At 49.7% G+C, this 16,329-nt stretch overlaps 1 protein-coding gene across 2 annotated transcripts in view; it reads right to left on the reverse strand.

Moving 5' to 3' along the window:
- The window catches only part of jub (LIM domain-containing protein jub), a 90,539-nt gene extending 74,958 nt beyond the window's left edge, over positions 1–15,581 (reverse strand). For both annotated transcript variants that reach the window (XM_084590608.1, XM_084590609.1), the window contains exon 1: positions 14,190–15,581. In XM_084590608.1, coding sequence (XP_084446734.1) covers positions 14,190–15,345 — 1,156 coding nt within the window. In that variant the 5' untranslated portion in view covers positions 15,346–15,581. The remainder of the gene's footprint in view (positions 1–14,189) is intronic.
- Between the last annotated feature and the right edge of the window lie 748 nt (positions 15,582–16,329).

The following is a 16,329-nucleotide window of genomic DNA, read 5'->3' on the forward strand; positions in this document are numbered from 1 at the left end:
TGGACATAAGACGCGACTGCCGACAGACCGGTGAAACACGCACAATATCAGCCTCTCCAATTTCTCCCGCATACAGAATACGTGCGCGCGTGCGCCGCGGCGGCCCGCAGATAGTCGCGGCCTGCACCGCGGAGACGCACCATGAACTGAAGTCCGGCTATCTTCGAGGCAGGCGGCGTGCTACTCCGAGACGAAGGATAAACTAGACCGTGCAAACGCGAACATCGTCACGTGCCCGCTGCTCCCACGTGCAACGCGGCTAGCGCTTCCTCGGCTGTCTGGACGGAGCGGAGAAAGATCCGACCAGAGAAGCCAACTACAGTTTCCCAAAGAAGCGGCAACGCTTCGTCAACGGCTCTACTTCGAATGATTTCACCAGAATTGCAACAAACGATATCCGAGCGTCACGCTCAGATTGATGGCAACCCTGGTGTGCAAGTTTAAACGCTGCAGCCTCCACGTCACGAATAACAAAATGAACCTGAATCTTCCCCGACTCCTGCAATTACTGCTTTAACCAATCGCTTTGCGCAATGCCATGTCATGACAATACTACTGCTACTGTTAAATTCTAAGCCACGCACTGTACCAATTACACTGCAGTCTGCGACAAAAGAGGTTACAGCCGCTGAATCCATTTACTCTGTACTCAGTTTGACAGCCAAGGCAATGTACAGTGGGCACCAAAAGCTTACGGGATGCGTGAGCTTGCAACCCAGGTGTTTACTTTTGATACACGCTGGTGGAACATTCATGTCTCCTCACAACTGCAGGCACTTCAGGAGTTCGGGCCTCCAGGGCTCGTTAAAATAAATTTCCTGCACGCCCGAAACTCGCAGCATTTTACTGTCGACTGCGCTGTATATATCGACCTAGAAGCCAACCAACTAAAAGCAACACATACATTTGATGATTAATTGTGGTATGCTGACATCAGAATTACTGAACTGTCTATTGGAGCCGCGACCAAACGTCAACGCAAAACCAAACGTAGTACATCCTCCCACATTTTTAACCTGAACGCGCCAGCGTCGACCGCCAAGTAGATAAGAGCCATATGACGGAGCACAGCGGCGAGAATGGCGAGATTATGTGCGCATGCGCGCATATTCTGCAGCTTTTCTCAGACTGTTACAGAAACCGGACCCAACGCCATCGGCTTTTTCCTCCCTTATCGCTTTTTTTTTTTTTTCGCTTTCTGCACGCCACTGGAAAAAGATTAGGAAAAGAAACTTACTACTGCTCTCTTGCAATGTAGGAGAGGAAGGTGTGGCCCCAAGCGAAATAATCTGATCATATGTTGTTGCCAGCGCTCGTCGTGTTATGTAACATATTTCATCTATTTTCTTACCAGTTGCGAGTAAAAAAAAAAAAAAATTCCTTATTCAGGATTCTTTTTTTTTTTTGCTCTCGAGAAAAGCAATAAATGTATTTCTGGTACAACGTTGGTAAGGAGTATGCGCTATTATTCTTTACAGGGTAGAAGTTTCTAATCAGCCAGGTTTCCAGTGACAGAACTCCCCCCCCCCCCCCCCCCCTTTTTTTTTTTTTTTCGGTAGGAAAATTCCGCGTGAGCTAGGAACGCGAAATAAAATATACGCAGTAGTGTAATCAGTGGGTGTATATCGAATTCCATCCAGCCCAAGAGCGACCACTTTACCCTTTTATTGATAACTAGATGACAGGCCTCAAAAGAGGAAAATGAAAAACAATGAAGATGATAATGGTACTCGAAAGAAGCAGGTGTTGAGTATGTGGTTCCCAGAACAGCCTGGCAGAAGACAGCTGCACCGAATGGGCCATTGCGCGCACGCGCAGTTCGCCGCTGTGCTCCGTTACACGGCACTTATCGACTTGGCGGTCAACGCTCGCGTGTTCACGTTATAAAATTGAGATGGTGTACGCCTAAGGGACAGTCCAATTCCAGTGCATCAGGGGTCACTATTATAAAGCGCCTTCGTAAACAAAATTTGCTAATTTTAAGCGCTTTAGAGAGTGCCCCTGATATTACAAACGATCATCAGGAAAAAAAAAAACCGCTGGGAGGCAGCAGACACCATGGTTGTAGCCCTCCATGGTGCCGCCTGAAAACGCACGGCTATCTTACAGTACTGCCGCGTTTTTGCATTCCGACTGCAAGAAAATGCGAACGACGCAGCGGGCGGAGAAGCGGCGCGTGAAAATGACGCTAATTATCTGCGACGAGAGAACGCCTAGTGCATGCGTATCTCATCACAATGAGGCAACAACAGCGACGGAACTGCGAATGCAAATACATCATTAAGGAAACACGGAAACGCCACAGCAGCGGGCCACAAACGAGCGCACTACGGTACTCCGCTGACCTCAACTCGTCCCTTTACTGCATCGCATGACGAGATGACCCGTCTCTTTCTCACTCGATGTCAAGGGAGAGAAGGAAAGAAATGGGGAGGGGATTGTCAAATGCGCTGCCGCAAGCGCCCTCCTGCCAAACATCACCAGTGCCGCCTCGGTTTGGCATGGAATTCTTTCATCGGAATTCTTTTCAACGCACTGTTTGGAGACATTTGGTCAAACTCAGGGGCTGCATGGGGGCGCCGAAAAAAAAAAAAAAAAAGCAGCCCTGCAGCACGAGGAGAAAAATATCCCCGGAATGCAAAACGTTCACCCGCGTGCTCTCTAGGAGCAGCTCGATGCGTGGACCACGCAGCGATAACAAAGGACTCTCTAGATTAGCACCCCCGTAGGTCGGCGATAGCGCGTGCCACGCGGTTCCGATAACCGGGGGGCAAACCAAACACAGACGCGAGGGGCGGCGAGTTCCGGGACCGTTTGCACAGGCCGGGTAGCGCACCGTTTGCAAGGTGGGAACCCCTTCAATGAGCGCGCCGGAGAGAAAGGACAACGCGGCACAAACAGACAGAGCGGCACGCGTCGGAGGAAGCGCCACGTCGAGGCTTTCCATTTCCTCGTTTTCGCTTCGGAACACAGTTGCGCAAGCACGCAGCCGCCGCCGACGAGGGCGAGAAAAGCGACGGAAGAGAGAGGGAGGGGGCAAAACAAAAAGAAAAAAGCCCGTCGCCTTTAGCGCGCTCGGCGCGGCGGCAGGGGAGGGAAAAAAAATAAGCTACCTGGCAAACTAAGTAACACCGGCACGCCACTCAAGAAATTCCGCGCGCCAGCAGCAGCCGAGGAATTCCTGCCCGAGGGGGGCCTTTCTCGCGCTTTTCCCTTTCTTCCGCGGCGACGGGTCGCGCGCCCAGAGACGGCGGCAGAAGCCCCCGGCGAGAGTCCGTGACCCAAATCAGCGCCGGCGACGCTCCTCGGTAGTGCGGCGGCGCGTCCGCGACAGCTCGAACGTTGTCCCGCATTGCCGGACGTCATGAGGCACCGCGACCGCCGTCCGGTGTTGCGCTGGCACAGCTGGTCCGGCTGTATCGCTCCATGGCCGGAGAGAAGCGCCCGCCTTGCGCTCTACGACCTACTCCAACGCGTGCCCGTAGAACGCCCGGCGGTAATGAAGACGTCGCGGGATCATTCAGGCCGGCTGCAAGGATGGCATGCAACGGCGAATGGGTCGTAATCAGTCCGTCCACTCGCGCTTATTTTTCGCTAAATTATTCACGCAAGGAACTCCCTCGGTGACACCTGGCAGCCTTATTCGTGAGCTCTTTCATTTCGGAAGGCCCTGGCGCCATCAGCTTCGAACCCGCGCGAAAATATTGGCGCGAACAGACCATCCAGTCTCTCGTTGCAGCATACAACGGTCGATGTACGTGCGACTATTTGTATGTCAGACGGGGGAAAAAAATGAGGACACTAAGCTCCGCCTTTAGTGTCATCGCTATCGCATCGCGTCCTCGATGAGATAGCGTTAATGAATCATTTCAGCGGCTGGATGTCATTTTTAGGTATCACTTCACAGACGCAGTTTTATTGCTGTTTGCCACAAGACACGCTACTCCTCCTTTATCCGAGTCGAAAGACCGTGTCTCGATGGCCTACCAGTAGCATGCTTTAACCACGGGTCACAGACTCCATACCGAACATCTAATTAACATAATTTTCTTTTCAGCGCAACTAATTTCCATTTTTCCATATGATAAGGGCGGTTGGGTTATGCTGCGATTTAATGGCACTTATGTTTTATACCTTTCAATTCCCGTATGACGACATGATCTTCGCCACTGCGGCGCCGCATTTTCCGCTCAGCGTTGTCATCAACGCTTCCACATTAATAATCCTGCACGCTAAGAGTATGTTTTCTAACAGTGCGTAAACGCAGCGATGAAAGTCGCTACCCGTTAGCGTAAAGATTTGAGCCTCTCCGCAAGCGTGCTTTGATATACATAAGGAGAGGAACGAAATATTTCTTAGCGCTAACATCTTGGAAACTATGTGGGCACTTCAAGTAGGCTGCGAAGTGTTATACTGCCGCCACAGGTTCGAAGCGGTAAAAGGCTCCCTCGAGGTTACGCTTCGCGTGAAGTCGAAGAAGTTGCCACCTTTCTGCGGCTATGCAGAGGATGCGGCAGCAACGCGCCGGCTTCCACACGTGCGCTAGAAAGGGCGGCACGCTCGTAATTACACTCCTAATCTGGTTCCACATAAATTCCAGTTATAACCGGAGCCTTATGTGGGACCTAGGAAGAAGTGTGCCACAGCATAGCCACAGAGCTGACGGTTCGGATTGCCGTCGCGCAGTTAAGAGTCGTAGGCGCGAAACGATAGCAGCACGTGACCGAACTGAGGCGGCGAAGTAAACATCACGGGGCGGTGCACCGTAGCGCAAGGCACGGTCAGGAAATGCGCGCGCTCTTCCAAGACAAAGTACCCTACCCTACTAGCAGTCGTCCTCTTGTTACTCGTTACCTCCAGACGGGCCACAAGAACCCGAGGCACCGACCAAAGGCGGCGTGCGCTGTGATGTCGCGGAGGCTCTCCTAAACATCCGGCCAGACGCGAGAGCAGTCACAGCGCGGCGCCTTTCGCGGGCGTCGGTTCCTTCTCCGGTGACGTGATGCGCCGGTGCGCTTTGGTTATCCGAGCACCGGCGCGTGCGGCGGAGGCGGCTCACTGGTTACCAGGCGCTCTGCATGCAGTAGCTGCGTCACGATTGACGTACTGTCCGTGCTACTTGAGAGCGCGGCAAGCACGTCAAAAGAACAGGAAGTTGCGCACGCGCTAGGCCAAAAATCGGAGAAGTAACGCCGGTAACGCGTCGATGTTAAACAGACGAACGGCGGCTCGGGAACTTCGGCAGACTTACAACTCGTCGTTCGTTTTAATTATTTACTTACAGCACCTTAAAGCCTGTCACCACATCAATCGCACTTTCGCTGACGACCACGACATAAGCGCTCACAATCGTAAGCTCCTCCAACACCAGTCACTGAAACTACGATAAAAGCCCTTTCATAGAGTGCAACACTCTACTGTACTATTGGGGACATACGAAAAGCAAATTTGGTGTACAAGTGCCACATTGTTTGGCGACCTCTTGATTTCACTAACTGATATCACAACATGAGAGTCCGACATTCAGATTGTTAAATCTGGTCTCTTATCTAACAACAGAGCTATTGGCTACGATCCCTGATGATGCGTCCCGGAAACTTTTGTCCCCGCTAGTAGGTCACGCAGACTACAGCTCGCACAATGAACAAAACCGAAGTTCAAAAAGTGAAAGATGCTGTGCAGTGGAAACTATGCGCGCGCTAGAATAACAGCAAATGGTTATACGGCAATGAATGTCGCAGTGGCACGTGTCGGTTTCCCAAATGGCACCTCGAGATACTTCAGATTCATGCCCTGTATGTATACGCGCGAACTGCATGCTTCGCACGGCGAAGAGCACACACGATAAGACTACACGAGAATTCACGACGTCCTGTACGCGATGGCAGCGTGTGATCGGTTGTGCGTTCACAATGGCGGGCGAGGCGACAGCGGAGGTATAGTGCTCAGAGCACTATAGCGGAGGCGACGGCCGTCCACTCTATAGCAGAAAAGCCGAAAGTTTCGTAAATACATCTGCCAATCCCCTCGCTTCAGCAATAGGCCCTCTAGGCCGCAGTCTCACAGAAAATTTGCTACACTGTCCGCAACAGCAGCAGCCAGAATTTGCGAACGGGCACAAGGTTCCCATCTGAAGCTTCGGAGTATTAATAAACCTACCAGCGCGACGAAATGCACTCACCTAGATCCCGAAATACCAGCTTCGCGGTACCAGCTTCCAAAGTCGCGTTACACTTGGACCATTTCTGTGCCACCGAAGTTAGGGAAGTCAAGCTTGAGCTGCTTGAGGAGGGCCTGCCGTCGGTGAAAGCGAGCTCCAGAACCGCGAGAGCGAGAAGACAAAAAGAAAGACCGCGGGAAGCACCCGACGCTCGAAGCTTGCGACATCCACGACCAGAAGCAACAATCCTCCGCCTTTTTACGCCGCGAAGGACAGACATTGCGACAGTGTGTTTGTGGCGCGGCTATGCACCCAACGACACGACGCGTTGGCTGCGCGTTTCGGGCGTTCCGCCGCTGCGCACGAAGCTCGGACAGTCTCGATTCATGGCGCTGCGAGAGACGTACCGAGATGTCGAAACGAATTGGCGGCCCTCCACCACGGCAGCGTATCCGTCACGTATCGAAACGGATTGCTCAGGGAGGCGAAACCACACCAATTCGATTCGACGTGTATCCGCCGACGCTGAAAGCAGAGCAATCCGGCGTAGCGCAATGCGGAAGTCACGACCGCGCTCTGCCGGAGCTGCCGTTGAAATCCGTCGTCGTTCGTGGAGAAACAAAGAGTGCGCGGCAAAGGAAGCCGCTCCGGAACGACTAGAGAAACTCGCCAGACCTGCTTCGGCGCAACCAGTGATGCACGCGTCGGCCTGCGCCAAAGGAAGCGGAGAAAGAGAAAAAAAAAGCGGAATACTGCTGAAGATCAACCGCTGGGATAGCTGGGATTCGCCCGTCAGAGTAATTCTTGCAACGGTGCGTTCCGTACAATGCGTTCATTGCGACCGCAATATGGCTGCCTGCACCCGGCCCCAGCGGCACAGTGATTCAAGAAGTAATTTCAAGTTGATAAGTTTAAGAGCTTTAAATGTAGAGCTCTCACTTGTTGTTTAAGATGACAAATTAGCGAAATATATACGCAGCACATAGCTAGAGTTATCACTGTAGTAATTATGCGAAAACGAGTAAGTTATCCACTGATCAAGGCTTTGTGGGAGGCATGTGCGGCGCTCCTGCATTGCAAGTTTTGGGTAATCGGCTTCTTTGCTTCTCCGAAAACTGACCTAGCTCTAGCTCCAATGGGTTGCTTCCGCGGCCAAGGGCGAGCTTGTCTCTCTCACTGTGAGCCGGCCCCGCCGTTACACTGTTTAGGCGTTATGCGCCCCGCTTCCATCGAGACTATGCCGAGGCCAGGAGCCAGCCACAACAGAGACACCTGAGGGCGAGAGCGTGGCGCGAACCTCGAAACGAATACCTAACAGCTGCGCCAGTGATACCGGAGCGGGAGACGCGAAAGTCGGAACTCAATAGCCCACAGCGGCTTTTCTGTTGTCATTCGCGGCTAGCAAAGGTCCATTTACAGTGAAAGCGCGTGTAGGAAAGCGGGACAGACGTCGGGAGAGAACTAGGAAGATCTCTCACTTCAATGTGGCGTGGCCCGCCAAAGGCGCAACCGACAAAGAGACAACGCATCGAGTCGGTGCGAACTAGTGCACAATTACGCTCTCTCCCACTGATGCGATCCGCTTACGTGCACCGCGTTGATTTGGTTAGAACCATGCAACTGGTTCAACGCGCCTTCCTCAGCTCCCGCCTCGGATTTTAATGCATAGGCGCATTGGCTGTCCACCGCATTTACAGTCCTCTACGAAAATTAGTTCCTGAATATTATTTTCCTTATTCGCTAGTCGACCAACCTCGAGCAACTGTGGCCTCGTGCAAATGCTATTAAAATTACGACTCGGCTCATGAGGAAAGAAAGGCCCTCTCCACCGGCTACCTTCCAGCGATATATACCTTCGAGGAAAGCGTACATTGTTAGCCCGTGCGTGCGACGGTCCAGGCGACCGCAGCCGCCTGCATGACAGCGTCGGAGACAAAACAACCGCGGTAAGCGCGCTCCGGTGCACCGCCCGCCGGCCACAATGTCTGCCGCGCGGCGACCTTGCTTCGGGCGCCATTCAGCTGCTCCGCTGAGCTTTGCTTACGGCACGCGAGAAGCGCGATCGCGTGCTGTCGGCCTCGGAACAGAGCACGCGATCGGCACTTGAAGGAGACCGGGCTCGTTAGATAGATGCCTCTGCGGATTCTAGCCGTCGGCTTTTTCGGGCCTCCCTGACAGTCGCAGCGAACTCCACAAACGAGATGAGCAGGCTCATTACAACGCGCCACGGTACCTGCGTACCACGTTGCGAGTGACTACTGTTCACCTCTCTAAGCCAATGTCCAAAGCCCGACATGGACTATCGGCGAAACTACAGAACAATGCCGCTGAAACAACGTTCCTCCCAAGTCTTTTCCGTTACACTTCACACCGTCAGCAGTAGCGCCGCGCTGAACCGAAAGACAGAAAACGCCCTACCGCATTTTCCGGTTTACAAGAGGCGTCTTACTATTAAAATCGATATAAGGTTTACATTGAGGCACACTTCATGTTGCTGCTACAATACGTGTCGAGGCAAAGCAAAAGCCGCGACGCTTGTTGCGACTTCACCTCCGTTTGTCCTGCAATAGCCGCTGCAGTCCGCTTCCCAACCGTCTCGTTCGAGGCAGATACCGCTGCCACGTTGGCCATATAGTCAGACGCAATCAGAGTCAATAAACTACACTGGTGAATATTTCAGAGTCAATAAACTACACTGGTGAATATTTCAGAAACTATCAACCTCAACACCAAAAACGATTCACTTTTTACTGTGGTTCCCTTTGACACACCGCTTCAAAGCAGCAACAAAAATGCGCATTATCCCACGCAATAAGAAGAAAAGAGAAACGCTCCTGGGCGGCTAATACGCTAGCAACCGCTTAAATGATTAGCCGAGTCTGACAACCGTTCAAATGAACTTACTTCCATGAGGCTGCCAGAAAACCATCCTCCAGTTTTTCTCTATTATTAACGATCAGTAACCACCTGCTGACAGCATCGTGCCAGCTTGCTTTCCGAGGGGCGGACGGCATGGGGAAGGCCGCTAGGCTGCGTCTGGCTGCAGGGAAAGGAGGTTAGGCTAGGCCAGGGGTCTCAAACACGCGATCTGCGGAGCTATCTGATGCGGACCCCGGGCTCCGAAAATTTCACCCTTTGTTTCCGAAAGCACGTGCCAACTTCACGAGTCAGCTTACCACCAGACTCTTTTTCCAACTAATAAACTAAAGAAGGCCTCGTCCTCAGTCGGTGGAGGTTGATCGTGAAATGAACAAACGCACACCCTTCATCTGCGTGAACTTCGGACGGATATCAGCTGCCTTCAAGATCAAAAGCCGGACAACCCGCCCTCTGCTTCAACTCCACGTCTGCTTTTTTGTTGTTGTTGAGGATAAGTGACCGTGGTATTTATTATTAACTGATGCATCTTTTCAGTAACACTCTCCGAGCCACCTCGAAGTGTCCGTCCGACGTCTAGGCATAATCGAGCACCTGCCTTTCCACGGAAAATGGGAAGCTAGGTGCGGTCTGGAAACAAGACGGTTTCGTTTATTTTATTGTTTTGTGTTCTTTAGTATAATTTATCTTTCGGCTCCTGGCCCGCACGATGTTCTCACTGCAGCTCGCGTAGCAATACGAGTTTGTGACGCTTGGGTTGGGCGATGAGGAATACACTAACAGCTTTTTGAAAGAAAAGGGAGTCCGGGAAAAGGGGCGGTGCACGCAAGCCTCCCTCGCATTGGATCTCAGATCCTCTGCTGTCAGCTCGACGCAAGAGCGCCGACTGTAGGATAATTATTTATACGCATATATTTTCCTCATTCGCGACACATACGCAGCGCAGAGTGGGTAACCTGTTTTTTATTTTTTTTTATTTTATTTTTTTTTTTTTTTTTAATTTTAGGAGACAGACCCCGTCCCTATCCCTTCACGCCGGAACATCAGGGCTGCTTGTGCGGTGCTCTCCGGTTTGCTCCCCTACTGCGTCTTTGCGCTTTTGGTCACACCAGCCACGAAACGAGAGTCCTGCAACCGCGAGCGCCACTCGAGAGGAGGATTATCGCGGGAGTCCACTGCTACGCCTCCGTCGGCGAGACGCAGATACGACGCCGAGAAACCGAGAAAGGTGGCGGCACCGGGCAACACGTGTCGCCACCCCCCATCAAACAAACGAAACCTTCCCTCCACCCATCCTGCAGCACTCTCTTGCGGAGGATATACCAACAAAGGGCTGCGAGTGCATAATCGGGAAAGCAAGCCAGCAAAGGGAACGCGCGGTGTTGGCGCGCACACGGTTCAAACACCGTCGTATCCGGCGGCGAGCGATAGCCAAACGGGACACGCGATACTGGAAAGAATGACAAACTCGCCGGCGCTACACTCCAGCACAAGGACAGATGCTATCGGCCACCTATTGGTGCACAAACTCGGGTGTCAATGCTCCACACATTTTTCTTTTTTCGATCGTTCGAAAAATCGATCGCTGGCTCTCTGCGGTTATATTGATGTTTGTCTGACAGTAAGATACGTGCTTACTGCAAAAAAAAAAAAAAAAAAAAAAAAAAAAAAAAAAAAAAAGCAATACTTCATTTTACCCTGCTACTTTAGAAATGCTTGTGATGTAAAAATGATAAAGTACCTATGATCATAATTTGAAAGTGAATAGTGGAATACTGGAGTGGCATGACATTGGTGATCTGCACACTGAAACCAGCCCTGATGCCATTGCAGTTTCCACTGGTAGTGCCAATTTCATTTTTTGGCCTTTCTAGCATGTGATAGCATCCTTTCTTAGTGAAAAAAGACTCTTTGTAATTACAACAAAGCAATTATAAATACAGGCCAAGCTCAATTAGTCTTCAGTGAGATGGAGCACAAGAAGCAAAATCCTGGATATCAAACTCGCACAGCACAATGGGACTTAATGCTGAATTCTAAAACGTCCTCGCACTTTCTTGAATTTTTTTTTTCTTTAATAAAGCAGTGCATCACGCACATGCCCCTGGCACAGACATGCAAAATACCAGGTGACAGCTAAAAAGTGGCACCAGCTCAGAGTACGCAAGTTCCCCTTCAGAATTGTCCAATGTTTCAGTGCACGAAAAGCAGTATCCCACTATTTTCTTAGTTTTTTGTTAGTCACAGAAGAGGATGAAAGAACAAGCAGGCAAGTGACTTGCTTGCCGAGTAATAGAACAATACTTCCTAGCTCATCCCGATTAAAGTGATACCATAAGGAATTTCACTTGCAGCAAGGATACTGCAAGCTAAGCTCGTTTTCTTTGTATGCTTTCTACACGAGGCAGGAGCCATGAACAACTCATTTCCTATACTTACAGCAAGAGATGAAATGCAAACAAGGCAAGTTAAACATCAATATCGACAGCAAAATTAAAAGATTTTTGCCAGGAGAAGCTAAATACCAGAACAGGTTATTTTTACTTTCAGGGTGCCAAGACTGTCCTTTAGTGTGCTAATCTTGCCTGTACTTCCTCTCCACAAGCTAATACTGCATTTTTGCGTTTGCATTCAGTTCTTCTGTTCATGTCTCATTTGTTTCAGACAGTACACACGACACGAAGCAAGTATAATCAATTATACGAATGCTCGACCTAGAAAGAGCAAAGCATAGTGTCTTTGAGAAAAAGCTTTTAGAACATTTATCACGGTAACTATATGACTTTACAGAGCCAACCAACATATAGCTCCAGAGCTTGACTTCATTTGGCTAATTAATCAGCATGTTTGTGCATCATATCTGGACATCACAGTGTGTGACATCACCTTGATGGGTGCCATTCAACTCCACTTCAGCACTGGTCCTGTCTGCCTAGTAGCTCCCTATAAAAATGACTCTGACCGATGATAAACATCAACAAAAAGGGTCGCAACAGCAGGGTATCAGCAGTAAACATGGGCAACGGTACAAGTAAAGTGGCTTAGGACACTAATGAGATACAAGGAAAATTCTTTATATGCCAAAAGTGTTCCGAATATTTTCCTGGTAATAAATAATGGCATACACCTTTTCCCCATACCTTGCTATATTATGTTGTGCCAAGTTATTAACCAAAGACACTAGAACTTACACGAACCACCTTTATTATTAAGACAAAGCACACAAGTGCTGGGTCACTTAGCAATGACAAAAAAAAAAACAAAACAAGAGCCCTTCTGAAGCTTTAAACATACACTGAATCATCTCATGAAGGCGCACCTGTTCACCCAGACGCACAACAATGGTATGCATAATAACGAAGGAAACTGCCTGATAATAAATCATAGAGCATTGTCATCGCATATCGATAAGCATCAGAAAAGGAGCTGCGCATAATAACAAACACACTATTTTACCTGAAAGACCATTACATTCACTACTTTTAATTTCATCAATCTTTTAGTCTGGAAACGTATACAGCCGTGTCTCGTTAATGTGATGGCCATTAATATGGCCGACTCAAATTATGGACAATTTTAATGGGGACTAAACTCTTCCCATGTATTCACGCGTCATTAATACGGAAACTCGTTGCTCAGACAATGGACAAGGGGGAAATGCACAGAGCCCATTGTGGCCCATGTATTTTTGTTACATTAATATGGTCAGTGATGAGAGCAAAATCTCTACTGCTTCATCTGAGCATTTCGTTTTCTGAACCTTGGGTGCAGAGCAGTTGAGGAAGGCAATTAAAAAATGCAAATGGCTAAATGATGACCCTTTTCTTCCGTGGTTTCATGTTTTACAGTGCGAAGTCACTCAGCCGATGCCCCTTGTTATTTTCCATATCACCCGAATGGACGTGAAGAAAACTGCATATTGTGCAGAGCAGAATGCGAAATTAAGATGCTTTCAGCTGACTGAGTGCTGATGTAATGTGTGGGAAGAGTTGTAGAACTCAACCCATTTATCCATGATATGCCGTTAAACTAGGCCATTAGACATTTGTCAGTTGCACCACATTATCTTAATAATAATATTGCCCGTAGCAGTGGGCTTCCAAAAATTTTCTAATTTAAAAACTTTACTGGCCACTGCTACGCACAAAAGCCGACATGAATCAGTTTTTTTGGGGCAACATGGTGCCCATATTAACGAAGTGCAACTGTAATTGCTTCAAATAAATATTTAATTTAAAAATAAATGTATCTGCCAAAATGCTCTCATGAAAATGACCACTCTTTAACATAAATCAAATGTGCAGAGGAGGAAGCAGGCTCAAGCATTTCAGAGCAAAAGAACTCACGTAACTCAAGTTTGAGTTTTCTAAATCTATATTCAACCTCTATGAAATGCTCCAAAATAAAAACAGCAGTAGCCAAAACAGAATCTAGAAATTGAATCAATGAAGTGCCACTGTACAAGAATTTATGCAAATGAAATTTATAAGTGTTAGCCCCAGCATAATAAAAAAATTGAAAAAAGGTGGAATGTCACTACCACAAGTGAGTAATGAATGCTGACATTGCTTTTGATTTCATAGCATTAAAAAGTAGCTTTAGGCTGTCGTGAAGTACATCCCTGCAGGCTGCATGTGTGTAGCAAGTGTAATGGTACTGCCCTGTAAAATGACAAACGTTTCAGGCAATGTTGCACGAAAACAGTCTAGAGATGCAAGAGGCAAAAAAAATTTCAAAATCCACTGTAGTAACTATTGTATGCAACCAACCAAATGGCAAACACCGGAGAGGAATGCAGGTAAACAAATGCAACAAAATACACCCTGGAATAAAACGCACACAAATCAGGTGGCCTGCATGAGGTGTTCTGCAGAGGCACAAAGACATGAAGCCGTCTTGTTAATTCACACAAAATTTCGCGAAAGTATTAGTTACTGAAACCAAGCTTGTACTGTTACAGGCAGCGCTGCAGGAGCAGACATTGTGCTGTCAGACTACACATTGTCTGCTACTATGGCCCTGGCAGCTGACACACATGGCTCATGCTCAGTCTCTGAACAAATGCGAGGTGCTCAGTGACAACCGAGGTCCTGCAGTCAGTGAGCACGCACGCTTTGGTCACCGAGCTCCGGACAGACGGATCACTACTCACCGAAAAACTCTCCCTCCGGCGGGTTCTGCTCGAGCTCGTCTTCAATCTGGCGCATGAGAGCCTCGATCTTCTTCTCGGCCTCGGTGGGACCTTTGGGTCGCGGCGGGGTCACGTTGTACGGCAGCAGCGTCTTAGTGTTTAGCGTGTTGGGCTTGTAGCCCGGGTAGGGGGGCGGCGGCGGCAGTGTCTGCGGGCAGGGCACTTGCTGCGGAACTTGCGGACAGGCGGCCTGGGGACTGCGCGCAGCGAGCCCCGCAGCGTTCTCGCAGGGCTGGCTCCTCATTTGGAAAACCTGCTGCTGCTTGCCGATCGGATATGAGCAGGACAAGCTGTTGTTGCCCGCCGTCGAGTATCGCACGCTCGATGCGTACGACGACGGCTTCTGAGCGCAGGGCCTGACCAGGCCGTTGCGTTGCAGCGATGAGCCGTCCAGGTTGGCGTAGATGGGGTACTCGGGAGGGGGCTTCGCATGCGGGTACGGAGGTGGTTCGCAGTGGCTGGCCCGTGGGCTCGGTGGCTTCGAGTCCTGCGAACTGAGCGACGATCGAGGGCTCTGCAAAGCTGCCACGTTCTCGTAGATGGGTGCAGCGCCGGCGGAGCTGTTCGAGTGTTGCGAGTCTCGGCTAGACGAACTGACGCTGCTGCGTGGACTCGAGTGAGCGCTGTCCGGCAGTCTTGTTTTGCAAGCAGCCCACCGAGCATAATCAGGCGGCGGCACGCCACTCGCTACTTCGGTGCATGGTGCTTTGGGCGTCGCGAACTTAGAAGCGGCAATTACGCTGGCACGGTCAATCCTGGCATATACAGGCAACTCCTTGCCGTCGGCTAGGCTCTCGATTGCACCCAAAGCACGCCTGCTGGATGGGAGGTATCGTCGGGGACTGCCCAGCACATCTGCCGAAGCGTAGCTGCCTTGAGAGGTGGCTGCTCGAGACAGAATGCGCCCATAGTCGTGATCACCCGCCAGCGCAAAGTCCGGGTAAGACTTGCTGTTCAAATTGGCATATATTTCTCGTTTCTTTTCGAAATCCTCGCCTGCAGAAGTATCCGTGCGCTTCGGCGTCGCAGCCGTCAAGTGATCTCTGGACGGCACCTCAAACAGACTCAGATCTTGCAATATCCGAGTCGCGTCGCTCGCCAGCTCGTCGTCGTACATTGTTGCCTCGTTCGCCCGTTGGCCACTTTAGTCGTCCGTCGTGACGAAAATTTGGAACTTTGTGATCTTGCAGAACAACGCCGCCGCACAGAAGCAATCAACAAAACAAAGCATTGCAAGGTTACATGCTCCCGCATGCACACCTGCCAAAAGGCAGGACACCACCTTTCACCATTCTTCACCGCTGCGTCTCTCCGTCGGCCGCGTACGAGCGCAACCAGCGGAACACCGCCACGTATGACGTCACAACAGGAGCCTTTTGCAGAGCCGCCGCACTTACGAGCAGAAAGATAGTGCAAAGTGTATCGTCTTTTTCTTGTTGGTCCAAGATGAATTAGTGTAATTTTGCACACCATAAAACGTATTCATATGTTTTACACTTCTAATGAGGTTTCAATACTGAAGCAGTCATCGCTAGTCTTATTTTGTGTGTAATTACAGATACTGTAACAATCCGCTGCATTACAAAAACGCAGAGGGAAAAAAATACAGCGTGGAAGATGCAACTGCTGTCTATTGTGTTTTTCTTTTTTTCAAATAAAAGTTGCTGCTTGCACAGATTTATAATCAGCTCGTCTTTCTTGCAGTGTTCTCCCTGCTTTTTACTGCACCATCGCAAGCACAGTTGGCAAAGTCCCACCAAATTAAAAGATCTCCTCGATCCCCTCGATGTGCATACGCTCGTTAAGCCATCTATTGAGAGATCTGGTAACCTTTATAAGATCCTTAAAGAAAAATAAATAATTAACTAAATAATTTATTTAAGTCAAGAAGTCTTATTAACTTTATAAAAATGCAAAAAAAATTACTATGTTTTAGTTTCAATGGTTGCAGTGTTGCCTGGAATTTTGCTCGACAGCCGCCCTGAATCTCTAGCAATCCCTAGGTCAGAATGTCCCTAGTTGGGGGCACGGCGGGCCGGCGGCCCGTAATGCTCCCGAGCGTGCCTCTGCCAGCAAACCACTACCGCGCGAGTTGTCATAC

The sequence above is a fragment of the Amblyomma maculatum genome, chromosome 1 (genome assembly GCF_055883805.1).
Source record: "Amblyomma maculatum isolate TAMU_Amacu chromosome 1, ASM5588380v1, whole genome shotgun sequence".
In the NCBI taxonomy this organism is placed as follows: Eukaryota; Metazoa; Arthropoda; class Arachnida; order Ixodida; family Ixodidae; genus Amblyomma; species Amblyomma maculatum.